The sequence below is a fragment of the Fukomys damarensis genome, unplaced genomic scaffold (genome assembly GCF_012274545.1).
Source record: "Fukomys damarensis isolate Sample0158 unplaced genomic scaffold, DMR_v1.0_HiC HiC_scaffold_36, whole genome shotgun sequence".
NCBI classification, from domain to species: domain Eukaryota; kingdom Metazoa; phylum Chordata; class Mammalia; order Rodentia; family Bathyergidae; genus Fukomys; species Fukomys damarensis.
Window position 1 is genome coordinate 16,530,833 of NW_022900948.1, and position 26,201 is coordinate 16,557,033.

General features: G+C 48.6%; 1 protein-coding gene across 1 annotated transcript; it reads right to left on the bottom strand.

The window, feature by feature from the left end:
• On the bottom strand, positions 1 to 26,201 carry Coro2a (coronin 2A). The gene is made up of 11 exons (XM_010614398.3): positions 25,992 to 26,201; positions 12,235 to 12,351; positions 9,776 to 9,925; positions 8,488 to 8,667; positions 7,693 to 7,809; positions 6,764 to 6,868; positions 5,997 to 6,093; positions 4,358 to 4,470; positions 3,962 to 4,052; positions 2,779 to 3,053; positions 1 to 1,411 (listed from the first exon to the last, which is right to left on the bottom strand). The coding sequence occupies exons 1-11, from the start codon at positions 26,190 to 26,192 to the stop codon at positions 1,280 to 1,282; spliced, it is 1,578 nt and encodes a 525-aa protein (XP_010612700.1). The 5' UTR covers positions 26,193 to 26,201; the 3' UTR covers positions 1 to 1,279.

Sequence of the window (26,201 nt, forward strand, 5' to 3'; positions counted from 1 at the left end):
TTGGGTACAATACCCAGTACCAGAAAAAACAAAAGAAGACAAAAGCAAGAAAGGAAGGACACAGAAAAATTTCCAGGCCAGAAGGAACTTCAGGGCTATCTGGTGCTCCTTCTTCACCTAGTGTGTTCACCCCTCTCCAGAAATCCAGAAATCCTCACTGGCAGGTGGCCACAGGGCTCTGCCAGGATCCAGCCCTAAGGCTTCAGACCTCCTGGAGCCTCTTTCGTTAACCTGGGCTGAAACCTGCCCACATCTTCTGGGAGCAGGCAGGCTGTGTAGACAGTACTCCACAGACTCGGCTGTAAGGTTTGTGCCTCCACATAGGGCCAGTGTCTGCCCACATCTGGTTGATTTTTGCTGAGAAGGATGGTTCTGACCTGTCTGCTATAGAATTGGGATGAACCTTAACTCATTCCTTCAGGCTTCCCACCCACCCAGCCTCTTTGCCAGTGTGTGTTTCTAAGGTCATTACCCCACCTGTGGGATCAAGGTCAAGGTCAAGGTCTGGTGGGGGAGCAGGCTTGTCGGGGGGGCAGGGGGGAGCTCCTTCCAGGGTCCCTCCTGTTCAGATGAAGAACCTGAGACCCGAGAGAAGGATTTTCGTAAATGGTCACCAAGTAAATCATGGCATAGCCAAGACCAGAACCAGGACATTCCTGCTCAGGGGGCCAACACTGCATCAAGCCAGAAACAGCAGAAAGCCATACCAAGAGACCAGGATCTCAGTCCAGCTGTGCCATGACACAAACCTCACTTGTCTTTCTCTGGGCCTTGGTTTCCCCATATGAGGGAGGTAGGCCAGATTTCAAGCTTCTAAAAATTTGTGTAAGCGGCAGAATTCTGTATTCCGTAGCAGGCCACACATGAAACAGACAGAGGTGTCATCTGTTGGAATGGGCTCCTGCCTAAGTCTTCCTCCCATTCTGTAGGGTGCAGCTTGAACATCACAGGCAGCAGACCTCCCAGATCCTTCCAGCTTGAACTTTCTACAGTGTTCTTTTCTCTTGGGAAGTTAGAGCTCTCTGTGGACCCTTAGAGACGGAATTCAACAGAAGGCAAAGTATCATCTAAAAACAGAGTCAGTGCAGAAACTGCTGTCGAAAGAAGGCAAATATAAAACGGCACCGTGTCCCACTGGAATCTCCTTCAGCGACTGAAAGTTTCGTTTTCTGGTAAAAATATAGAAATAGTAGTTGTTTTGGGGGGACTTGAGGCTCGGTTCTGGACCTCCCCACAAAGCCAGTAGTGTCCCTGAGGGCGGGGATGGTAGAGGCCTCGCTCAGAACTTCCCAGAGTCCATCCTCAAGTTTTTGATCTCCAGTTCCAACTGCTTGGCCTCGACCTCTCGCTGGGTCAGCAGCTCCCGGAGCCTTCGGATCTCCTCCTGTTGCCGATAGAACATCTGCAGCAGCTGGGAAGGCAGAAGTCAGAGGGAAAGGTCATTTGGGTGGCCTGGGGTGCAGGGGCAGGGCACCAACAGAAAGGCTAAAAAACAACCTCTTTTTGTGTGTTTGTTTGTTTGTTTTGGTACAGGGGATTGAGCTCAGGACCTTGCGCTTTTGGGGAAAGTAGTAGCACCACTGAGCTATATCCCCAGCCCCAAAACTACCTCTTTTTTGCTCACAAAGGCAGAGGCGATTAAATTAATAAGGAGGCAATCCATGCACAGACCTTTTTACAAAAATTTCTACTTCACCCAGTAAGGGAAATTCAAAAAGATATAAAAGTTTCAGACATATTTTGCCTCTTGGCTTCTGAGGGATGAGAAGGAAAGGATATTTGGCCCTGAAGCCTGGAAACTGGTGTTTTCACCACCACTGAACAATACGGCCATGGATAGTGAGTCCCTTGCCCTCTCAGACTTTTAATTTCTTTCTCTAGGATAGTGATAGTGAACCTTTTGGAGCTTTCAATGGTAACAAACAGCCAGTTGCAGCATGAGTGCCATAGGTTTGCCACCATTGCTTTAGGAATTGGGGGTCAGAAAACCCCATTGCCATCATAATTGTTGCTGCTCTAGAGAACAGCTATTAGAAGCTGGGTGACCCCCAAGGGCTTTCAGTATCCTCTAGATGCTTGTGACACCCCCGTGAGGGTGGCAGTGCTGCACCGACATGGGACCCCTGGGTCTGAGGCCTCCCAGTGAGTACTCAGTAGAGCTGTGAGAGTCCCTCAGCCAGACATGTGCCCTTCCGTTTTTAGCTCTTCCGCACTGACTTCTGGGCTGTGGCCAGTGGGAATCCATCGCATGCTATATCAAAAATGTCTAGCTGGGTGTGGTGGTGCACACCTGTAATCCCAGCGCTCAGGAGGCTGAGGAAGGAGGATCTCAGTGAGTATGAGGCCAGCCTGGGCTACACAGTTCAGAGCCAGCCTGAACTATAAAGCAAGAACCTGTCAAAAAAAAAAAAAAAGTCTACCCCAGGGCCTGGCATACAGTATACTAAGGCACTTAACAGAAGTTTACTCTGAAAGCCCAGGAAATCCCAGAACATCAGCACCGGAAGGGACTTTAATGTTCACCAGGTTAAACCCTCTGCATTTTCCAGGTGGTTCCCTTCCATCTGTGTGTATATTCACCACTGTGGCATAGAGACTGCGCTCAATGCCCCTCTGTTGACTAAATTAACAAAACAAACTAGGCACTAAACCAGGCCACACAGCAGGCTGTACTTCTCAGCCAGCATCTTCCTCTTTCCTTCTGGGCCCTTGCCCTGAGGGGCAGGCAGTGCTCATTCCCGCCCCCACCCACCCCGAGCAGCCTGTCCCCTCCCTTACCTCATTCTCTGTCTTTGGTGGGGGACATTCGAAAACATCAAAGCCGTTAGTGAGCCAGGACTTCTTCTCCTCCAGCCTGTGCTCCACCGCCCACCTTGGCATCTTCTCCTCCAGAAGGGAGCAGGACCTCCGGCTGCCCTCTGAAGCCAGCTTTGCCGTAGGGTCCAAGGACAGTGGTGAAGCTGGGGCTACAGCACTGGAGAGGGGTCTCTCAGGAGGCAGAGGCCGGGGGCTCAGCAGCTGGGAGCCGGGCCGGAGGGACACCAGGATTGGCTCTGGAGGGAAGCAAAGGGCTGTGAGGACTGATTGGCACGAGCAGAGACACTGGAAGGCTGGCACGCAGGGACAGGCAACACGTGTGGGAGATGCAGCTGCCTGTAGTCAGGCAGAAACCAGGGGCAGGGGCAGTCAGGTACGAGCACCACATGTGCAGCCATCTAAGCAAAGCCTGGTGGTGGGAACTGCATGTTGTCTGCACTGTAGCTGGCCCAGACACTGTGTGTTCCTCAAGTGTAGCCTTGTCCTTGCCTTGTGAGGACAGTCCCACCCACACTGTATTCTGCCATCTCCCAAGGCCATGAGTTCTCCCAACAAGCCCAGCAAGCAGGGGAGGCAAGAAGAGGAGGAATCAAGAGGCCCAGGGAACTGGCAGTAGTCCTTTTAGTGCAGCAGGAGGTCCCTCAGCCCCTGCTGAAGGAAATGACAGCTTCCTTCAAATGGAGGGAAAGAGAGCTTCTGGGTCAGGGGTCAAGGGACCATATGTTGCTCTCTTTCCACTGGGCTGGCCTTGGCTACAGATAGGTCAGCCTGAAGGGGCCAAAGAGCCTGGGTGGCAGTTGCCACTGAGAAGTTCTCTTGGGCCAAAGAATAATTGCAGAAGTAGTGGGGGGAAGGGGAGATGGGCAGGGAGTGTGGCTGAGACTGTCCAGTTCCCCTGAAGAGTTTCTGAATGAGATGTTTTGTGGGGCAACCTCTCTTGAGCTGGAGGAGCTTTCTGAACCACCAAGGTCAAGCCCTGCCTTCCTAGTCCTGTATGTTACCGTCTAGTCACTGAAGTCCGACTTATCAAGGACCTGTCTTTTGAAGATAGAGGAAAATGAAAATACAGGCCGCCCCCGCAGCAGTACTTGGGGCCGCTGCGTCTTCATATTTCATCACAGTTGCCGTTCTCGGCCTTCCTCACCTCTGTTCATCCCACTGAGCCACTCCTGAGCCGTCAGGGAGGGCTGGGCCCCTGCTGTTGGCGGGTAGATGTCTTCTTGGTAGGATTCCGACTGCAGGAGAGTGTGGACAGTGAGGGGACAGTGGCAGGGTAGGCTGCGCAGGCAGGGAGGGAGCTGAGAGCCCAGGCTTTCCTCAACCCTGCTGAATTGAGGAAACCCAGGCCCAGAGAGCAAAGGGACTTGCCCAAAGTCACACACAGCTCAAAAGTGGAGGTAAGCAAGGCCCAGGATGCCTGGCCCCACGATGATGACCACGAAAAGGGTTTTCCCCTGAAAGAGTGACCCTCAGCCTCCCTGTGGCTGGGTGCGGTGGGATCCTGACATCTCTCCGGCCCAGAGGGCCCCACTACCCTTACCCGCCGGGGCACAATCATGGATATGGGCTCGATGAGGCTTTTGGTTGTGATCAGCTTGTAGAAGCGGAATATCTCGCAGGAGGACACATCGAGACCTCTCTTTGGCATGACACCTGCGGACAGAAGGCCAAGGGGGGTCAAGAAGTTCTGGTTGTGCCGGGCCCACAAAGACCTGGCGGGTGGGTCTAAGCCAGGCTGTTCCCCAGGAGACTGCCTACCATCTTTCCTCTGCAAACAGCTTATAACCAAATACCTAGGCAGGGCCAGGCCCCGTGCTTTGGGAATGGACTTCATCATTGGGACTCTGTTTCTACCTTTACGCATTTCAGTCGTTTAAACTAGATTCTTACAGGCAGTTTGCTTTGCCTCCATCCTCACAGCCCTGGGACCCAAATGCTCATAATAGGGATATTTCAGCTTTCTGTCTTCTAATTTTTTTTTTTTTTTTAAACTGGGGATGGAACCCAGGGCCTTACACTTGCTAGGCAAGCACTCTGCCACTAAGCTACAACCACAAGGTGTATCTTCCTTGAGCCTTCCTTTTACTTTTCACCTCCCTATATCTATAAAGTGGTCTCTCTCTCTCTCTCTCTCTCTCTCTCTCTCTCTCTCTCTCTCTCTCTCTCTTTCTCTGTCTTTACGAATTATATTATTTAACTGGATTTTTTATTTTAAATTTTTCAATACTTGTACTGGGGATTGAACCCAGGGCTTACACATGCTAGGGAAGCAACCTACCCCTGAGCTATATACCCTCAGCCCTCCTTGGATCTTCTTATTTTTATTTATTTACTTATTTATTTTTATAGCACAAGGCACTGACTCCAGGGGCGTTCTACCACTGAGCTACATCCTCAGCTCATTTTTATTCTGAGACAGAATCTCACTAAATTGCCCAGACTAGCCTCAAACTTGTGATCCTCCTGCCTCAGCCTCTCGAGGAATTGGGGTTAGAGGTGTGCACCGCTGTGCCTGGTGGTGGGATGATTTTAAATCTGCAAATACACTTAGAAAAGAGGGAAGCATCGCTTCCCAAGTTTCTTTTAGGTCAATAGTTCTCATCTCCTTGCTACGCCCTAACTGTCTGACCTCACTAGAATACTTCCCCTCTCCTGGGCAGTGCTCCTGGCTTCCTCTTTCAATTCCTCAGATGATGCTTCCTCGGGGCAGCCCTCCCTGGCTCTGGCTCAGGCTCACATAGTTCTGCTGCTGTACACTTCAAATCAGACTTGCTGTGGTTTGAGGATATCCACAAGGCTTCAGGGGACATCGTGAGGTATTAAGAGGGAGGAACTCACTCTAACTACGGGGCTTAGAGATGGGGCCTTTGGAGATCAGGATTAGATAAGGTCATCAGGGTGGAGCCCTATGAATGAATCCAGTGGTTTTGTAAGAAGAGATGAGAAGAGACACCCATGTGCTCCCTGTCTCATTTTGTGAGGCCCTGTGCTGCCTTGGGGCTTGCTAGCAGGAAGGCCATCACCAAATGTGGCCCGTGGACCTTGCATCTGCAGAACCATGAGCCGAAACAGCTCACTCGTTCTAATTTATCCCGTCAGTGGTCCTGTGTTAGCAACAGAAAATGGATTCCGACAGCCCACAAAGGCCTACTCCCAAGTACCCCAGGAACGCCACTCACCGATTCCCTTCTGTGGGTTGTAGGAGCGGAATTCTGTCAGGTAGCTCAGGTGAGGCTTGTCGGAGCTCACTTCATAGTAGCGGATGTTCCCATCCCCCTAAGAGAGGAGGTGAGACTCAGAGCTGAGCCACTGACAGTGCCTGGACTCCAGGTCAAGCAGCCACGTTTGGCTTTCAGAGGGAGCAGCTAGGAAACCCACATCTCATCTGGGGACTCCAGAGAGCTCAGGGACAAGGCATGGACAAGAAGGTCCTCATTTTAATGTTGTTACCCCAACTCTGATGTAAAACCCACCCTCAGTCCTCTAAGATAGAGGCCCAAACCCTATTTCCATCCAAGAGCCACACAGGTCAGAATCTTAGCCCTGAGGAACATTTCTGGTTGTCATGGCTAGAAGATGGGTAGGGTATGTTCCTAGCATTAGTGGGCAGAGGCCAGAGATGTCAAATATGGGAAAGCCATACCAAGTGAAGACCAGCTCTGCCCAGGTTCAGAGTGGCCCTGTTGGGAAAGGCAATCTGGTCCCAGAGCTGGAAGGACAGGCATGTGGCGAACAGCCAAAGCCCTGGCCCGAGTCTTTCTGGGGAGCTGGGAGGGTGAGGAGGGGTGCTCCCCTGTGGGGAAGAGTGGCCAGACACTATTATCTGTGTCCCCGCCTGACTCCCCACCTGCACCCTAAGGCCCCCAGGCTGCTAGGCTCAGCTTGGGATATTTCTGTTCCTGCCTCAGCCCAGGTAGCCACCTCCCTCCTGAGCCACCAGGCTGACCTTTCCAACCACATAGAGCATGTTGGTGTCCGAGTCGTAGAAGGGAAACAACACGCCTGAGGAGCCGTCCAGGTCCTCCTCTGTGAGGGGCACGGAGAGATCATCCTGCAGGGAAGGGAGAGCAGGACAGCTGCTCAGTCAGTCCTGAGGTCAGGACTGCTGCCATGTAGCTTGGGGTGTGTACATGGCAGAGAGAGTGCCTGATCTCATGCATAGATGCTTTGGGGAAAAGGTCCCTGGTTCTGGAGCTAGTGTCGCACGAAAAGACATTTCAAAGGCACTAAAACTGCTACCATCTATTTTGTCAGTATTTTGACCATAAGTCACTTTTGACACACCTAATCTGATTCTGCTCCTCCCTCACCTCTATTTTTTTCCCCATTATTTTGCTTTCTTTGATTTTGGAAGATAGCATCTCACTATGTAGCCCAGACTGGCCTGAAACTTGCCATCCTCCTGACTCAGCCTCCCAAGTGCTGGGATTACAGGCACATGCCACCCTGTCTGGCATCTATCTGTTTTACTAGATGCAGATGACTCTGTGCAGGGAAGTGATCCTGCAGTGTCTGAAATGCCTGGCTAGTGCTCCTTCAAACCAGCCTTGCTTGTCCTGCCTGCCCCTCCCTCCTCAGTGGATGCCCACTCGCGCGGCTCCCAGGCTGTGCTCTAGCTGCTCCTGAGGCCACCCTCGTCTGTCACCAGGGCTTCTCCTGGGGCCTCCCCATCTCCCTCCTCCAGAGACAGGATGCACCTGGCCCTGGGCTTGACAAAGGGGCTGCTGGCACCTTCCTGTTCTGTGCCCAGGTCCTTAGCCCCAGCAGACTGTGAGATGCACTGTGAGAACTGAGCGAGTGGTCATATGAAGGAATGACAGAAGCTGTGCCAGGCTGCGGGGTGAGGGCAGGGGCAGGGGGTCCCCGTAGACCCACCTGGTCCCACAGGGCCATCTGGCGGTTGTTCCAGCGCGACGTGCCTGTGGACAGCAGCTTCCTCAGGTTCCCTAGGAACAGCACCTTACTTGCCCGGTGCCCCTTGTAGCTGGCTTCCTGGGGGGACATGTGCGGTTAGCACTGGACAGATGCCAGGAGGGGACCTGGGCTGCAGCTTGGAGCCTGGCTGCTGGACAGCCCATCTGGGGCAGCACCTCTAGGAAGCCCGCCTGACTCCCATATCATGGAGCTCTGGGGCTCTTTGCTGAGAGTCCTATCTCTAAGCTAGGATACAGGTGCAACTCTGCCCAGTTCCACGCTCCTGCTTCGAGCGTTGCTCTACAGTGGCACAGGGCTGGGTGTGTGCTGTCACTTCGGTGTCTTGTTTAGTCCTCAGACAGGAAAGACCAATGGCCACTGCTGCTGATGAGCAGACGGAGGCTCAGAGAACAGATAGTTCTTGGTCCAAGGTCACACAGTATGCAAACAGTGCTGCCTCTGTCTCCTGACTCCCTGGGCCAGTGACAACGCACAGACCAGCTTTGGAGCTGAATATGCTTCAAACCCCAGCTTTCAATGTGAGGAAGTCCCTTCCTTTCTCTGGCCTGTCTTCCCATCTGAGAAACGGACCTGGCACATCTTACTTCCCAGTGGTGTCGAGAGGGCAGCTGAGGATGTCACCTACCAGAGCTTGACCCAGAAGCCACCAGCACACTTCCGGCTCTCGGAGCTGCCCCAGTCCTACTTGGCCCCCTGCTTCTCAGCCTCCTCGACAGACCCTGGCCCAGCACTGACCTGCAGGACTGTCCCAAGCCGGGGATCGAGAACCCGAATCTTCCGGTCTTTGCAGGCGGTGGCCAGCAGGCTGCCGTTGGTGTTGAAAGACATGGACAAGATCACGTCTTGGTGACAGGTGATGGTTCTCACGGGGCTCACGATGACAGACTCCTTTGTATCCAGGTTCCAGATCATCACCTGTGGACAGAGTGCTGGCTCTGAGCGTGACAGTGGCCACCCCACCCCAGTCCTACAGTGACACGTGGGCAGGCTGCAGTGAAACACAGTATCCCCAGGAGGGAAATGCAGGACAGATATGCTGCTGAACCCGCATGGGAGGGGAGTGTGTGGGGGGCTATCTCTTAGAGGTAAAACACCATCTGCCTTTGCGCAACAAAACATCTATGCTGGGAAGACCCCAGGGAACCAGCAAATGGAGGGGAGGAGATGTTTTCAAACAGCAGCAGCATTTTCTACTTTACATGGATAACCAGGGTGGCCATGTTTAGTTGCACAGGCTGGGCACTGCACAGCTCCTTGCAATTTAAGCCTATAGTTTAAGAAATGAATAGCGCCCCCTGGAGCTGTGTACAGAATAACCTGCACAACTGTGCACATTAGCCCTGCACACACAGCCTACTCAGATGAGAGTGCTTCTGATCAGAAGGCAGTGGAAAGCCTAGAGCCCTCTAACAGCTCCCACTCCACCTTTTAATCCATCACAGAGCTCCCAAAGTGCCTCTGTAAAGCCCAATAGAGAAAGAAAGGAAAAGCTGAAAAACCATTGCTGTGGTCCCACCACATCTGCCTATAGACCGGGAAATAGGCCCAGAGGAGGCACGGGGACGTTCCCAGGTCACACTGCCAGTCAGAGACTGAGGTGGAAGAGCATCCAGGCCCCAACCCTCAGGGTGCACAGCCTGCTGCCAGGCAGTGAGCAGAGCAGAGAAGTTGAAGGGCCCAGCCTCCTACAGGCAGACTGTGATGGGGTGAATCATGCTCTCCAAAACACAGGTCCACCCAGAACCTCAGATGTGACTTTGTCTGGAAATAGGGTCTCTGCAGGTGTGGTAAATGTGGGTGTCCTTATAAGAAGAACAGCACACACACAGGGACATGGCCAAATGAAGACAGGCAGAGCCTGGAGTGACAGGGCTGCCAGCCATGGTGGCTCTCCCCGGGGCTTCTGCATGGCTGCCTAGCAGCTTGACTTCAGATCTCTTGTCTCTGGCACAGGGGAGAGGATACTTCTGTTGTTGAAAGCTACCCACATATGGTGACTTTGCCGGGGAAGCCTCAGACCCACCTTGTAGTCATAGCCAGAGCTGAACAGGATGTTGGCGGCCGTGGGGTGCCACTCCACCAGGCCCACCCTGCGCGCGTGGCCCACCAGCTCCTTCCTGTAGGCTGTGAGGTTCCTTGCCAGCAGCTGCTTGGGGATGTCCCAGATTTTGATCTGCAGGAGACATATGTCCCAGGGGTGGTGGTTACCAGGAGGTTATCTAGTTTTACCTACTCTCTCCACAGTCAAAAGCAGTGATTCTGTTAGTGATAGTGAGTCATTCTACACAATAATTCTCCTCTCTTTGTCTCCCTCACACTAGCCACAAAAGTTTCAAAGGTAAGCATAGGTGAATTTGTTTATTTTTCTTTATATTTTGTATTTTCTTTATTATTTTGTACCCTACTACACTGTTATCAACATTTTGTATGAATATTTTGGGGTGTGGAATGAATCACCGGGGTTTCTATTATTTCTATTGGGGAAATCTGCTTTGTTTTGGACTACAAGCATGTTTCTGGAGCAAATTATGCTTACAAACCAAGGTTTTCATGTACACAGGTTTTTCATGCAGTCAACTGTGCTTCTGGTTCTAGGACATGAACTCTGCCTGGAGTAGTGCAGGTTTCAGACAGAGTGGCTGGCAAGAGTCATCCCTGCATAGAGCTGGCCTGGGCAGGACAGGTTTGCTTGGAGATATAAGCACACCCCAAGGAGAAAGAACAGCCCCCTGCAATCCCCAGGGCTAAAGCTCATCCCTGTCCCAGGTCCCAGATGAATTTATAAAAGGAATCTGCTGCCATTTCAATCTCAATCATCATATTCAAGTCCCCCGCTCCTGAGCATCTGGGACGGGAAGTGGCAGGCCAAAGGTCTTTATAACAAAGATCTTTCAAGAGCCTCAAAGCAGGCCCAAAAGGTGAGTACTATAGGAAGGAGGCTGGTGCCAGATGTGTGATATCCTGCCAGAAGCCTACACGCATTGGGACAGAACCTGTTTCCATAAGGCCTGCTTTGATTGCCCCTTTGGTGAAATTCTCCTTGATGTTTCTCAGCATTTTTCTACATGGACACTGACACAGGTCCTCTTAGAATTTCTGGCTTCCTGAGCTGCACCTCTGTAATCCTAGCATTCAGGAGACTGAGGGAGGAGGATCATGTGTTCAAGGCCAGCCTGGGATGCACAGGAAGGCCTGTCTCAACAAACAAAACAAAACTTTCTGCTTCCTTTCCTGATAAGTGGGCCAGGGATTTGGCTCAGTGATTCTGCTGCCTACCTCTCAAGCGCAAGGGCCCAAGTTTGATCCCTGGTACCAAAAAAACCCCAAAACCAAAAAACCTTTCCTGATAAACAGTGAGGGCTCAGCAGTAACATTCTAATTCCATTTTTTGCCTTAGCTACCAGGCAACTCTGAGCTAAACTAGGAACTCAGCTGCTGCCACCCAGCACAGCTGATGTTTCTAAGATTTCCTCATCTTCGCCATCCGTGGCTCTGGTTGTTGCTCTTGAGGGAAGTGGCAGAGCTCAGGAGAGAAGGAATGGGCTCTGGAGTAAGGTGGGCCCTAGTCTGAAGCTAGTGCTACCTTCTACAAACTGTGTAGCTTGGGCAAGTTCCTGCACCTCTTTGATCTGTGGCTTCTCCATCAGAAAAATATCCTACCATGTGTAGTTGCTGGGAAGACTGAAAAGATAAGTGCAGTTAGAGTCAGGAACACAATGGGGCCATGGGAATGATCCCCACAACCTTCATCCTTATTTTAACTAGCTGGTCACCTCTTTGCGTTTGGTTTTAAGCCACAGCCACTATATTTTAGAAGTAGAATGAATGAGTTATACAAAATGAATTACAAATAAGTAATACTGAACATTGTGGGACAGGGACTGTGTCCCTGGTACAACATAGGAGCTCAAAAAAGTCGATAAAAGGTGTTCTGAAGTGCACCTGTAGATCCAGTTAGTTTGGAGGCTGAGGCAGGAGGACTGCTTGACACCAGCCTGGGCAACATAGCAAAACTCTATCCTAAAAAAAGTTGGTTACACTGACCTTCTGGGATAGTTTTGCGGTCCATAATCACATAAGGCTCCCATTTCCATCCTTGCATGGCTCACTTTCCCACTGTCTGTGGGATTTAGTAGATTCTGACCACAATAAAGATGCCCCTCACAGCATTTCAATTTCCTCAGAGGTTGGGCTCTCCCACTCAAACACAAAACATCTCATTGGATCTTCATGAGATGGCTGGAGCTATGGCACCCATTTTATAGATGGGAAAAACTGAGGCCCAGAAAGAGACGGGGTTGCCCCCCAAGACCCAAGCACCCCAAACTTCTCTACAATCTCTCTTCTGCTCCTTACACAGTATCCTCACTTCAGTGATGAAGCAGTTGGGGCCACCCCATGGAGAAGACAGACACTGGCCCACCTCCCGCACCCCACCTCACACCCTCTAGGCCACAGTAGTGCACCCCAGCTGATACTCACTGTGGCATCTTCAGAGCAGGAGGCAATCTCGAAGTCATTAAAAGGGTTCCACTTGATGTCCAGGATGTTCCCTCTGTGCCCACAGACCTTGGGGTAGTGGGGGTCCAACTTTCCCGTCTGTAAAACAGTGCCCAGAGAGTTGGCGAGAAGACTAATGTGACTTTAGCATCTGGATGGCCACTCAGTCAGTCAGCAGTCACTGAGGAACCAGGAAACCCTAAGGGACAGAACCGGGGGTGAATCTAGGCCTCACCATTCCCCATGTGATCCTGGAGCGGAGGTGGAGGAATCCTTCCCTCCTCTGAGGCTTGATGTTCTCCTTGAGAAAGTGGAGGAAATAAGAGGTCTTTCACAGGAGCTGAGAGGGGGGAGGTCTACAGAGCGCCGGCCCATGGGAGGTGGGTGATGTAATGAAGTGTGGGAATGTACCGAGGTGCAGCCCTTGGACAACAGCCCTTCCGTTCCTCGGAAGATTAAACAGAGCTACTATAGGACCAGCAATTCCACCCTAGGTGTGCACCCAAGAAAGAGGAAGACAGAGGTCTCCAGAAACATTGTTCACCGATGTCCACAGCGGCAGTATTTACAATAGGTCAATGATGAAAACAGCCCGAGTGTCTAGCAAGTGGTGAGGGGATATATAACACGCAGTGCATTCATGCTGCGGGATGATCTCCAGCCAGGAAAAGGGTTAAAGTACTGGTGATGCGCTGCAAATGAATGACCTCTAAAGCACTAGGCTAAGCGAAAGAAACAGGCATAAAAGGCCACATAACGCATGAAGTGTAGTAATGACACAGTAACAATGAAGAGGTAAGGTTAAAAAAAATGTTAGCACGAGGGAACTTTAACATCATATATCAATATACTAGGTGCATAGAATAGAGGAATACAGTTATTGGTAAAGCACAGACTAGGATCTAAATAACTAGCTCTTGTGATATTGTTGTCCTTTTCCGATTTCTATTTTATTTTAACATAGAAGGTACTGCAAACATGTACTAATAAAGAAGGTACAGCTCTGGAAACACAAAGTAAAGTAGCTAGTGCTCTGACAATACACAACTTGCTCCATGGTACAAATAAATGCAGGCAAGGCATTAAAGGCATGTGACCATTCACGTTGTTTTGTGCAATGAAAGTCTGTTGAATGAATATGATCAATGAATAAATCCTAGCTATAAGTTGGTTATAACCTTCATAACACAAACGTCCAATATCTCCTAGGGCAACCTTTCAGCAGAAGTTATTCTACTTGCTTAAGTCTTTCCCTAACATTTAATGAGTCAAATGACTATACCTAACCAGGTTGGCACTGGATCTGCTTCTGTGAAAGAAAATCTGAAATATGTGAAGGGAGTGGCATAGCATTAAATCTGAGTTCTGTTTTAAAGAACTAAAATAAACTCACTAAGAAAGTGCCACATAGTAGCTTGGTACCATGGTCTGCACCTGTAGCCCCTGGTTCAAGCGGAGCCCTTGATCACTCAAGCCCAGGAGTTTGAGGCCAGTCCTAGGAAACACAGTGAGATGCAGTCTAAACAACAAACAGCCACATACTGTGACTTCACCCGGACTATGTACAGATTTAGTTTGAGGGCTTGAGCCAATTAACCCATCTCCTAGTACTTGTTTCGTAGAGTCCTGATTGATGGATATGAGAATCCTGAACAGAAAATTCATGGAGCCTGAAGGCAGATTAGTGGCTGCCTCGGCGGGGTAGGGGATGATGGGGAGTGACTGCTAATGAGTGTGGAGTTTCCTTCTGAAATGATGGAATTATTTTGAAATTGAGTAGTGATGACAGTGATGCAGCTTTGTGAATATCTACCACCCTGTACACTTTGAAAAGGTGAATGTCATGGTATGTGCACTGGAGCTCAGTTAAAAACACAGGGCATCTCCCTCCCTTTCCTATTGAGAATTCTTGTACAGGTTTCAGTAAGGACACTCAGGTCCTGTGGTTGCTGCCACATAGTCCTGAAGCTGCGATTTCCAATGCCACCCATAGACTTGGATTTCCTGGGGCCAAGGAACAAGCATACCAGTAAAGCCAAAGAAATTTGGGGCTGGCGGTAACCAACTATTGCTTCTGCACATCATTCCACACAGCCCTGGTAGAACCATGACCAGACTAAGGCCATCTGCCTGCCAAGTGTAGCCACTGTCCACACCCACTGCTTACTTTCAGGTGCCAGAGTCATGTACTAGGATGCTCCCTGACTTCCTTCCCCATTAAGTAGATGAGGACTGGCCAACATCTATCCATTTAGAAAATATTCATAAAGCACCCATGGACAGGCTGTATTTGAGGCTGGCTACAGGGTAAATACAAGACATGGCTCTTGACCTGGCAGAATCCATAGTCTCAGGAGTTTTAGCAAAAGAACTTTCAAGAACAGAGTAGATGCTGGGCGTGGTGGCTCACACCTGTAATCCCAGCACTCAGGAGGCAAAGGCAGGAGGATGGCTGCAAGTTCAAATTCAAGGCCAGGTCGCGCTACATACTGAGTTCAGGGCCAGCCTGAACTATAAAGTGAGATCCTGACTCAAAACAAAACAAAACAAAGCAAAAAAAGAGTAGACTCAGGGAAAACTGCTTCCTCTCCTTCCTCACCTCCCTGACTGTGGAAAGCATCACACTTTCTTTTTTATGCTGTGCATCATAACTGGGACCTTGACATGTTAAGCATGTGCTCTAACACTGAGCTACACCCCCAGAGGCCACTGCACTTTTGTGTGACATCTCTGGTTCTACATCAGTTGTGACCAAGCAGTGCTGCTGTGGTGGTCCCTGACCGTGCTTCACAAGGCTGTAAGTGAGCAGCTGCCATGATAATGGACACAGGGCTTCTCAGGTCACCTTGGGCAAACTAGGAAACGCAGCCAACCCAGGCCCCTGGCCCGGGGGCGTGTTGTGTGTGCGTTCTAGGAGTCTGAGATCAGAGGAAGTGGCCCTGAGCTCTCCTTTGCCTAATTCAGCTCTTTCCCCTGGGGGAGAAGGGATTAGATACCTCACAGCAGAATGGATCCCATAACGGGGGTGGAGCACACTGGAACAGCCATTACTTGGCTTATTGGAAAAAGAATAGTAGATTTGATGAAAGTACATGCAATATTAAATTTACTGAAGTTAAGGTTATGTAATGAACATCCTTTTTTTTTTTTTTTTTTTTTTTTTTTAATGTACCAGGGATCGAACTCAGGACCTTGTGCTTGTGAAGCAGACTCAGTGCAACTGAGTAAATCACTGGCATGAAAATTCCTTTTTAAAGAAAAGGTTAAACTAGGAGTAAAGGGCTAAGGTGTATGTAACTCATCCTCTTCCCCCTACTTCTCAACAGGACAAAGGATGGTTGGGCCTCCCCAGAGAACTCCCTTCAGCACCAGCAGACATGAGCGGCTAAAAGCATGCCAGGACGGGGACTTTTATAATCAGGAGGCCATTTCCACCTTTTTGCCCGTTAGGCCAGCACTCAGCCAGGGGCAGGCCTGATTTATGGAGACACGATCTCCATGACCCTTTCAGACTCCAGGGAACCCTGGCTTGGGTGTAGGAGCGTCTTGAAGGGTCTGCACTGAGGTAGATGGAGTGGACTGAAAGGCAAGACTTCAAAGGGAAGAGCCAGCCTGTGGGGGACAGACCTCAGCTGCCAGGATGGGAGAGGTTGGGAGGCTACTCTCCTGACCCTAGGCACCACAGGGGTGTGGCTCTTCCTACCAGGGTCCCGGTTATGGTCTTAAATGAGCCTCCCAATAGCCCAGGGTGGTGACAGGCAGGCCAGTGGGAGGAGGGGCAGGCAAGGTGACTTGGTATAGACAGGAGAAAACCAGAGAGGGCTGGCAGGCTGACTCACTGGGCCTCCTGCAGCTGAGTCTGAGCTGCAGCCTCTGGCAAGAGACCACAGCTCTGTATGTCTCAGGTTTCTCATCCACAAAATGGGCCTCACTCATAGGATGGGTATGAGGACTAAAAAGAGTAAAAGCACCGAGGCAGCACCTGGGCCACAGTGAGCACTGTGTAAGGTCATCAGAGTCGACCACAATAACCCACCCTCAGGGGCCAGGGCATAGGCCAAACTGCTCTGTGGGCGGATCCCCATCTCTCCATACACAACAGATGGGTAGTTGTTCTGAGGTCCCCAGAGGAATAAAATGTCACCCATGACCATATATTTCAACCACTGATGAACACAAGCATTAGATCAGCCACATTCCATTGCTGTAAGGAAAGGGTTTTTCAATGCTTTTCTTCAGGACCCATAATTTAGGGAGTCATGTATATTCCAGGTCTGGCACTGTGTACTCTGCTTATATTATTTATCTCCAACCATTTCCAGAAAGTAGTATAAGAATCCCCACTGACAAGCACAGAAGCCAGGGCCAGAGAGCTTGTGCCAAGGGCAACAGAGCCAGCCCATGACCCAGCCAGAACTGAAAATGTTTCTGCTCACTGCTCAGGCTGCCTCTTGCCATTCTCACAATCAGCTGTGTGCCGGGCCTCACGCTGAGTGCAGGAAGTGGCAGAGGTGGGCATTCGTGGAGGACAGAAGACATAATATACTAGGGGCTTAGAAAGAGGGGCAAAGGGCCTGTGCAGTAAGTCAGAGATGGCTTCCTGGAGGAGGGCCTTGACTTGAGGCTTACAGAAGGGAGACCCAGACCAGGCCTGGGGGTGTGTGGCACTTCAAGTCAGAAAGGAGGCACAGGTAGGTTCCAAGGACAGTGAAGCTGCTGAGGGAGAGGGGAAAGGCAGGAGAAAAGATGGGGTAGAAGAAGAGGCCAGGCAAGAGGGCTGAGGCTGAGGCATGAAGACTTCTCTGCCTGGGGCTCACGGTAGATCTACGGAGGTTCAGAAGAACCATGTGCTCACTGGAAGTGAGGTAGGATAGAAGAAATAAGGTAGGCAAAAAGGAGACAAGGAAAACCACACTTTTAATAAAAGTTACAGATTCAGAACACAAACCTAGTCCAAAAATTTTTTTTTCCTAAGGTCTTTAAAGACACAATCTATCTGGGCCTTTTCCTTTTCCCTGAAATGGACTTGGGCCATTCCTTTCTACTTACAAATGGGGTTTAGCTCAGCGACAGCTATCACCCTAAGATGGACCATCACCCCTTCCTCTTCAGAAGAGGACCTTCATCTCCTGTCCACAGGGTTACAGCTCCACTCTAAGCACCCCCCATAAATACAACCAGCCCCAGACTACGATCTGCCTTTCTCTCGAGAGCCTGCACTATTTCTCGGGTTTTGTACTTTTAAATTTCGGCCCATTTCACTCCTTTTATAACTCTTATTGATGCATTCTGAAAATTCTTTGTCTGCAGTGGGAGTCAGTGAACCTACAATTTACTCCACGGATAGGGTGGTTTTGGATTCTACTTGGTACTTTGGGGACCTCCTTGGCCCCTTCTTTGTCTGGAGACAAAAGGCATAAGGTGTCAGGCAGGAGCCAGCTCAGAAGGCTGAGGCTGAGCAAAGGAGAGGAGTGAGTGCTCCCCGATTCTGGAACACACAACACACTGTCCCGAGGATTTGGGGCACAGGGTCACTCATCACTTCCATTTGGGAGCACACAGATGAACATGCAGAGAATCCACTGCAGAAACCGACACACAGGACTGGACATGAGGAACCACAAAGGCTACCTGGTAACCCAGCTTGGTCACCCCTAGGAATGAGGAGCTCACTTCCTCCCAAGGTTGTTTATTACACTTTCAGACCTCACTAATTCTGAAAAAGCACTTCTTATGCCCAGGCTGTGCGGCCTTCTACGCCCCCTACTCCCTGCTGCTGATCCTACCTCTCTGTTCTTCAGGCTGCCTAGACATAAATGCCTTTGTCTAGGACGAGCTCCTTGGCTACCTGAAGACAGAGGGAGTCTTTCATGGAGTGTGTTCTTTTCCAGGCTGAGTGTGTCCTTTTCCTGGAACTGGAGAGATTTCCCCAAACCAGACTAGCCCATACTTTGCATTTCTAGACAGGGAAGCTGGGTAGGGGACTAGCTTTGTGCTTTGAAAGGCTTTGGGTCTCAAACTGTGCAGGCTGGAAGCGGGTGCAGTGGCCTATGCCTGTAATCCGAGCACTCTGGGGCGGAGAGGCAGGGGGAGCTCAGGTTTGAGTCTAGCCTGTGCAACTGAGTGACTTGGTGAGATCCAGTCTCAAAAACAGAGCTGGAAATATAGCTCAGTGTGAGGGCCCTGTGTTTGATAATCAGTACTACAGACCAACTAACCAACCAGCCAACCAAAAAAATATAGGGTGGGACAAGCCATGGAGGGCTCTGATGAGAAGGCAGGTAATTGGAAGCCCTGGGAGGTGTTCGAGGAGGAGAGTGATGTGGTCAGACAGGCTTGAGAAGGGTCAGTCTGGCCTCTGAGCACAGCAGGAAGCGCCCCTCCCTGGCCTCCCAGACACGGGATCCACCAGCCCCTCAGGCACAGGCCCCGGTGGGCCTGGCCCACGCCCAGCAATGTTCCCAGACCCACTCCCAGGGCTCTGGCTGCCTCACCTTCCCTCCTCCCCACCCTCCACGCCTCACAGCAAAGTCCACGCTCCTCAGCCCTGCTGGGTGGCTCTGTGCCCGGCTTGGCTCCAGGGTCAGGAGCAGCACAGAGCTTGGTTGCCAAGGCCCCAGGTAGTCCAGGTTGTGAAATTCACCCTTTAGCCTTCTTCCAAGGGCTCACCCTGGTCCCAGTGGAGGAGAGGCGGGGACACTGATCATGGAGACACCTCCTTTGGGGCATGAAACACTGCCTGGGCCAGCCAGGCCACCCCGATGATAATTTCTGGGATTCTGTGGCATGGCCAGACAACATCCACTGTGGTGCTCCTTTACTCACCGCCCCGAAGGATGGCTAGTCTGTGCCTTCTTTCTTGGGCACATCTGCTTACTGACACTTCTCTGGGCTTGCCAAGCAATGCATCCCTAGAAACCAAGGAGGAGCCAAAGCCAGTTAATACAGCCAAGCTGCAGGAGTAGAAGGGAGGCTCGCTGTGAAGGAAGCTTCTGGCCACAACCAAGCCTGAGTGACCACCTGTGTCCTGGCCTCACTCCTCAAGGTGCTGGGGAAGTCATGTCACTGAGCCTCAGCACCATTCACTGGAGAACAAGGCGACACCCCAGCGAGGTAGATGGGTGTTGGCGAGGCACCAGCACGCACGCCTGACCCTCGCTACCCCATGACATTGTTCTGTCTGCACAAGTACGCATCGTGATGGGACAGGCTGGTATGTGCGTTTCCTCTCAGCCTTCTAAATCTGCTCAGAAATGCTGGAGGTGGTTACTTAAGAAACATGTCAACTGACCCCTAGGCCTATACCTTGTTTGGCCCTCTGGTCAAATAAACCACATGCAGACGCACTTAGGAGACATTTCCACACCAACCTGGAATCAGATGGCACAAGGAGCTGTTGTAAGTGTTGTGATCCTGGCATTGTGGTTATGTCAGAGAATGTCCTTGATTTTTACCTGCATACTGAAGCTTGTTGGGGCAGATGACAAAATGTCCAGGATTTGCTTTAAAATATTTTAGGGAAAAAAGGGGGAACACTATGGTGGCACACACCTGTGATCCCAGTGCTTTGGGAGGTGGAGGAGGCAAGGATTGCAAGTCTGAGATTGGCTGGGGCAATTTAACAACACCCTACCTCAAAGTAAATCATAAAATGGGGCTGGGGACGTAGCTCAGTGCCAAGCCCCTGGGTTCAATCCTCAGCACTGCAGAAATAAAACAAAATACACAGGAAAAGGCAAAACAAAACAAATAACAGGTAGATGAAGCAAGAGGATAAGCTCCTGATAATTCTACAATCTGGGTATACAGAATCCATTACACTGTTTTGTGTTTGAGACCTTTCTTCACAGTTACAAAAGTGAACTAGATTAGAACCTTGCTACTGAAAATGGAGTTTGGAAATCAGCAGCTTCAGCAGCACCAGGAAGCACACCAGCCAGTTTTAGAAAATAAAAACACAAAGAGGTCACTGGTAAATTCTAATTTCAGATACACAAAGAAGATTTTTTTTATTGTCCGTAGGTCTCACGCAAATTTTACTAATACTAAAAAATTATTTGTGAAAACAGTTTATACCTACTTAGAAAATTAAATATACAGCTACCTTTTGACCCAGGAATTGCCCTCCTGGGCACTTATCCCAGAGAAATGGAGATCTCTTTATTTTCTCACAAAAACCTGCACACAACAGTCCCAAGCAGGAAACAACCACATGGCTTTTAATGATGTGAGTGGTTAAATAAACTGTACTTCCTCCATTGTGCGGAACATTACTTAGCAATGAGAAGTAACACACAACTGGATGAATCCCCAAAGAGTTATGCTTAGTGAAAAAAGCTCCTCCAGAAAGGTCACAACGGTAGGGTTCTCTTTATTCAACTTTACATATTTTTGTTTGTTGGAGACAAGGTCTTGCTATGTAGCCTAGGTTGGTCGGCAATCTATGACCCTCCTGCCTTAGCATTCCTTAGCTGGGATTATAGGTCAGGATTACAAGCATATGCCACCATGCCTAGATATATAGCATTCCTAAAATGGCAAAATATAAAGATGTAGAACTGATTAGCGGTTGTCGGGGGTTAGGGAGAGAGTGGCTGTGGCTGTCAAAAGTGCAGTGGAGAGGTCTCTGATGGAAATGCTTCGTATTTTGCCTGCATGTTGTCAATACCATGGTTGCAAGTCTGTTCTACAGTCTGAGATGTTACTACGGGGTGGGCTCTGGCCAATGGGAGCACAGGATCTTGCTGTATTATCTCTTACAACTGCATTTTAAATCTCCAAGTATCAAAATAGAAAGTTTAATTACAAAAAAAAAAATCTGGAAAAATTACTTTTTTTTATCCGAGGTGGAATTTAACTGGGCCTCCTATATCAGCCAGTGATGCTGGGCACCTGTTGGAAACACCAGCTCTCTGTACTCCAGACCCACAGAATGAGCAGCCGGGGGGCAACCCTAGCCTTTGAGAAGCTCTGGGTGGTGTCCAGATCCTCAGGAGACTGGGATAGTAGCCCATGTCCTTGAGTTATCTAAGACATTTCACAAAGACCAAAGGAGAGCAGACATCTTACCTAGTATCGGGCTGTGTAAGGACAATTGAATTCCAACCCTCTAGTGCTTTCTTGCTTAACTCAGAAGAGCCCAGACTCACTTTGGTCTAAATATCTCACAGGCGGGGCTCTGCTCCTCATTCCACCTCATCTCTCACCACTCTTGCACAAGTAATGACACACAAACACACCAAACCCGCTTCCACCTAAGGGCCTTTGCACATGCTGTTCATTCTGCCTGAACACTCTCCCTCTAGTGCTTCAAGTGGATCTCTGCTCAAAGGCTGTGTCCTGAGAAAGGCCTTCCCAGATCACAATAAGCCAGATCCCTTCTCCCAACCCTTGTCATAGTCTATCACGTTGAACCAATTTATTTTCTTCATATCAGTAGTTAGTACTAATTTATATTGAGTAGTTCATGTGAGTTAGCAACTGACAGTCCTGAAAGAGCATAAGTAATAAAAATTAGCAAAGCCAATCAACTAATCCTTTAAAAATGTGGTTTGTTTGTATGGTGGACAGAACCTTTTACAAACACCCAGATCTTGGTATAAACAAGTGGCCATGCAAAACACCTCTAAGTCCCTCCAATTCTTACCTTCAAGTCTTTCTCTAGATCTCATTTTGTACTTGACCCTCCTCAGCTTGAAAATGTCATCGCTTTCAGCAAGTTCACCGGCCTCAGCCTAGCACGCTAGGCTGTTCTCATCTGGCTCCTGTCCACTTCTCCAGGGTATTTCCCTTCTTGTCCTTCTCAGATTGATTCTTTGTTCTGGCCAGAATGCTCTCTGCATTGTTGCTTGAACACTGCAGGTGCAACCCCCCTCCAAGCCTCTGCTACTGCCATTCCCTTTGCCATTTATGACACCCTGTGTATGTGGGTGAAGAATCTTTAGGTCCCTTGTTCCGTCAATCAAAATTTATGAGCACCAATTATGCACCCAAAATGGCAAAGTGATTCCTCCCCCCATTCTAAGTACATTAGGAGCTACGACAGTGGAGCACAAATAGAGGAGTCAGGGCATGGTGTGCTAAGTAAGGGACACGCTGTGCAATGTGCCTCAAGAGAGGACAGTGCTGAACCAGGCATGGTGGTGCGCATCTGCAATCCCAGCACTCCGGGAGGGTGAGGCAGAAGAAATGCAACTTGGAACCCAGCCTGGGTAACGCAGCGAGACCTTGTCGCAAAAGAAAATTAAATTAAATTAAAATAAAAAGAGGGATGGGAATATAGCTCATTGCAAAGGCCCTGGCTTCAGTCCCCGCTAGGGTAGTGGGGCTGTAGAAATTTGAAATTTGGGGAAGAAGAAAAAGTGTCTGTCCATGATACTTATAGTATACACTTCCATTTACTTAGGCCATCTTTAATATTAGTCTTTCAATGATGCTGTACAATTTTCTCCAGGTCTTCAATGTTTATTCAGTGTTTATTGGTATATGATTTTCTTATTATCCTGCTGGAAATATTTAATTACATTTTCTAAATGTTCTTGTTATGTATAAAAGGAATTCATTTTTGTATTATGAATTTTGTATTCAGCTGCCTTCCAAACACTCTTATTTTTCTAATGATTTGACATTTCTTTTGGTTTCTATGGAGACAATCAGATATGTAAATAATAGCAGTTTCATTTCTTCCTTTTTACTATCCTATACCCTCAATTTATTTTTCTACTGTTACTGTACAGGTCATGATCTTTTTATTTTATTCCTGATTTCAAAGGGATGCTTCTGATATTCCTCCTTTATAAATGATGTTCATACTATTTACCAATGAAACCAAAGATAGCAGCTCCAAAATGCCAAAATTGTGAGCCAAAATAAACCTTTCCTCTTTAAAGTTAATTACCTCAGGTATCTGTCATGGTGATGGAAAGTGAACACACCTAGTTAGTCTGCTGTGATTTATCTCATGGGTGGTTATTGCACTTTATCAAATGCTTTTTCTGCATCTATGAAGATGACTGCATGATTTTTCTCCTTTCATTTGTTGATAAGGTGGTTTACTGTTGACTAATATTAAGCCACCCTAAGTTTCTCTTTTTTACTTGATTCAAAAGTATCTTTTCTTATTCATGGTTAGAGTCTCTTTGCTAGTAATTTTGCATTTTTATGAGTGCAGTCTTACTACATTTTTTGCTTTCATGCTCTGTCCTTGTCTGGTTTTGGTATCAAGGTTGCACAGGCATCAGAGAATGAGGAAGGCAGTTATTCCTCTTTTCCTGTTTTTGGAATAATGTACAAAAGATTCAATAATTTGAAAGTTTTCTAAGTCTTGCCTAAAAATTCATCTAGGTCTGGAGACTTTGTCATATATATATTTAAAATACAACAAACTTGCGAAAAAGTGCATGGAATGTAAATGTCCCACCTAGTGAGTTGTTGGAAAATAAACTAACAACGGGTCATTTAAAAACCAGTTTTGCAATAATATGAGCTCCTATGTGCCTCCTCATCCTTCCGTTCTAGTGCACCTGGGCATATGTTCTGCTTGGTATATGCTTAGGAGTAGAATTTCCGTGCATATGCATTTTCCTTTTCTCCACCGAAATAGGCATATTAGCTCCACTCCCAACCAGAAGGGTTGGTACGTACTTTATACTGCTCCCTATCTTTGCTATCACTTGCTATTATCAGACATTGATATTTTGATAATATGGCGTGCAGTGACATTTTTATTGCTTAATTTAAAGTTATAGGGCTATTCCTTTCTTTCTGTTTTGTTTCCTGGTGATGAGGTAAGAGTTTCTACCGGAATCCATATTTATAAATAGCATAGCTTTAGGAATTTGCCCACATTATCAATGTTTTCAAATTTATTGGCATAAATCTGCTCATTAAAATGTCTTATTAAGTTTCTTCTTGTAGTGCTGAAGATTGAACCCAGAGCCTATGTACATGCTAGGCAAACATTCTAACCACTGAGCTATATTCCAAGCCTATGTTTTTAGACATTATTTACTTTTAATTTTTTTGAGACAGAGTCTCACTATGTAGTTCAGGATGTCCTTGAACTGTGTAGCTTAGGCTGGCCTCAAACTCACGGTGACCCTCCTGCCTCAGCCTCCTGAGTGCTGGGATTATGACTGCGTGCCACCATGCCTAGCTATCTTGTTAGATTTAAAAACCCTGTGGTTACACTGCTTTTTTTGTTCCCAATGTTATTTGTATCTTTCTCTTTTATCATTTAATCAGTCTCTCCAAGGGCTTGTCTAAAAGATTTTTTGTTTTTGTTTTTGTTTTGAGATAGAATGTCACTATGTATTCTAGGTTTTGAACTTGTCAGGTAGCCCAGGTTGGTCTCTAACTGCCATCTTCCTGCCTCACCCACCAGAGTGCTGAGATTACAGACATGAATCATCATGCCTGGCAATTTCTGCTTTTTGTTATCTCCTTCCTCAAATTTCCTTTGGGTTTACTCTGTTGGTTTTCTTCTAACTTCTTAGATTCAAAGCTTAGTAATTAATTTTTAGCCATTTTCCTTTCTCCTTTGTTTGAGAGCTATACCTTTCCTTGATATACCACATTTCTGGCATCCCCTTTATGATGTAAGCCAAAGTATTTTAAAATTTTCATTTGATTGCTTCCTTGTATTTATAATTTCTAACTGAGCAGGAATTTAACATTTATGTTGTATTATTGATTTCTAACTCCACTGCATTGTGATCAGAAAGCCTGGTCTATGCATAAACCAGGAATGGTGGCACATGCCTGTAATTTCAACACTTTGGGAGGCTGAGGCAGGAGGACCTCAAGTTTGAGATCAACTTGGGCAATTTAGTGAGATCCCATTCGCCCCCCCCAAAAAAATAAAGAAAATAAGAAAAAGACGGGGATATAACTCAGTACAAAGTCCCTGGGTTTAACACCCAGCACTGAAGAAAAGAGCAAAAAAAAAAAAAGCCAGCCAGCCAGCCAGTCCATCCCATCCAACTCTAATCTATATTTATGACTGTAACTGCTGAGACTTTTGGGGTCTAGGTCAGGCACCTGCCACTGCAGCTGACTCTTAGGGTTGTGGTCATGCAGTGGTGGTCTCTATGCATTCCTAGTGCCTTGATCTTAGTCTATAAGCTGCTTTGCTCCAGAGGGCCTTCATGGCTCTTCTGCTTTGAGCCAGAGGTTCTATGAACTGAGGAGTCCTCCAGTCTCTTCAGATATCCAGCCTCAGGGAAGAGACTCAGAGCTGGTATCCTGGTGTGAGGGTGATCTGTACGAAATCCCTTCTCAGGGGTCAGAAACATGACTATCAGCAATGGTACATGGTCTGTTTGCCTAGGACAAGCCCGGTCTCACTTTCTCTGGCTCTCACCTCTTCTGGGCCCAGTGCTTGTTTTCCTCTTTTTGGCCAGGATACCTATTCCATGTGAGTCCAGGAAGACATTAAAAACTATATTTTATTGAGGAGTGAATTAATTTGCAGAATTGTGTTGTAGAGCGGAGCAGAGGCCCTAGCACAGGCAGGACAGCTGTTGCAAGCTGAAACCTCCCATAGGTATACTTTCCTAAGCAGGAAACCAAGGCTCAGAGAGGTGGCATGACCTACTTACCCGAGGTCACACAACTAGCACGAGACAGGGCCAGGACTTGAGTCACACCTGCACCTAGAAACCCAGATTCTGTCTACTTTCCCTCCATCGTGAGAGCCTCTGGAGACCTGTCTGGGCCTGGGGATGGCCAGGTGCCCTTACCTGGTTCAGGGGGATGACTAGGAAGGCGCCCCCACCTGCACACTCAGTGACGACTGCGATGAAGTGGGGGTTCACTGCACAGAAGTGATGGTCATGAACACTGCGGGTGATGGGCACGGAGTCGTAGCAGTTTTCCTTGCTGGCGGGTTTGCCGAAGACGTGGCGGAACTTGGAGCTCCGGTACTGGGGGTGCCATGACATCTGTTGGAG

Excerpts from the sequence above, each read along its gene's own strand:
- Coro2a (XM_010614398.3), bottom strand. The coding sequence starts at position 26,192 with ATGTCATGGCACCCCCAGTACCGGAGCTCCAAGTTCCGCCACGTCTTC. Across the intron at positions 4,053-4,357 it reads CCATGATTGTGCCCCGGCGG|TCGGAATCCTACCAAGAAGA; the intron begins GTAAGGGTAGTG and ends ACTCTCCTGCAG. Across the intron at positions 3,054-3,961 it reads GCTCAGTGGGATGAACAGAG|AGCCAATCCTGGTGTCCCTC; the intron begins GTGAGGAAGGCC and ends GCTTCCCTCCAG.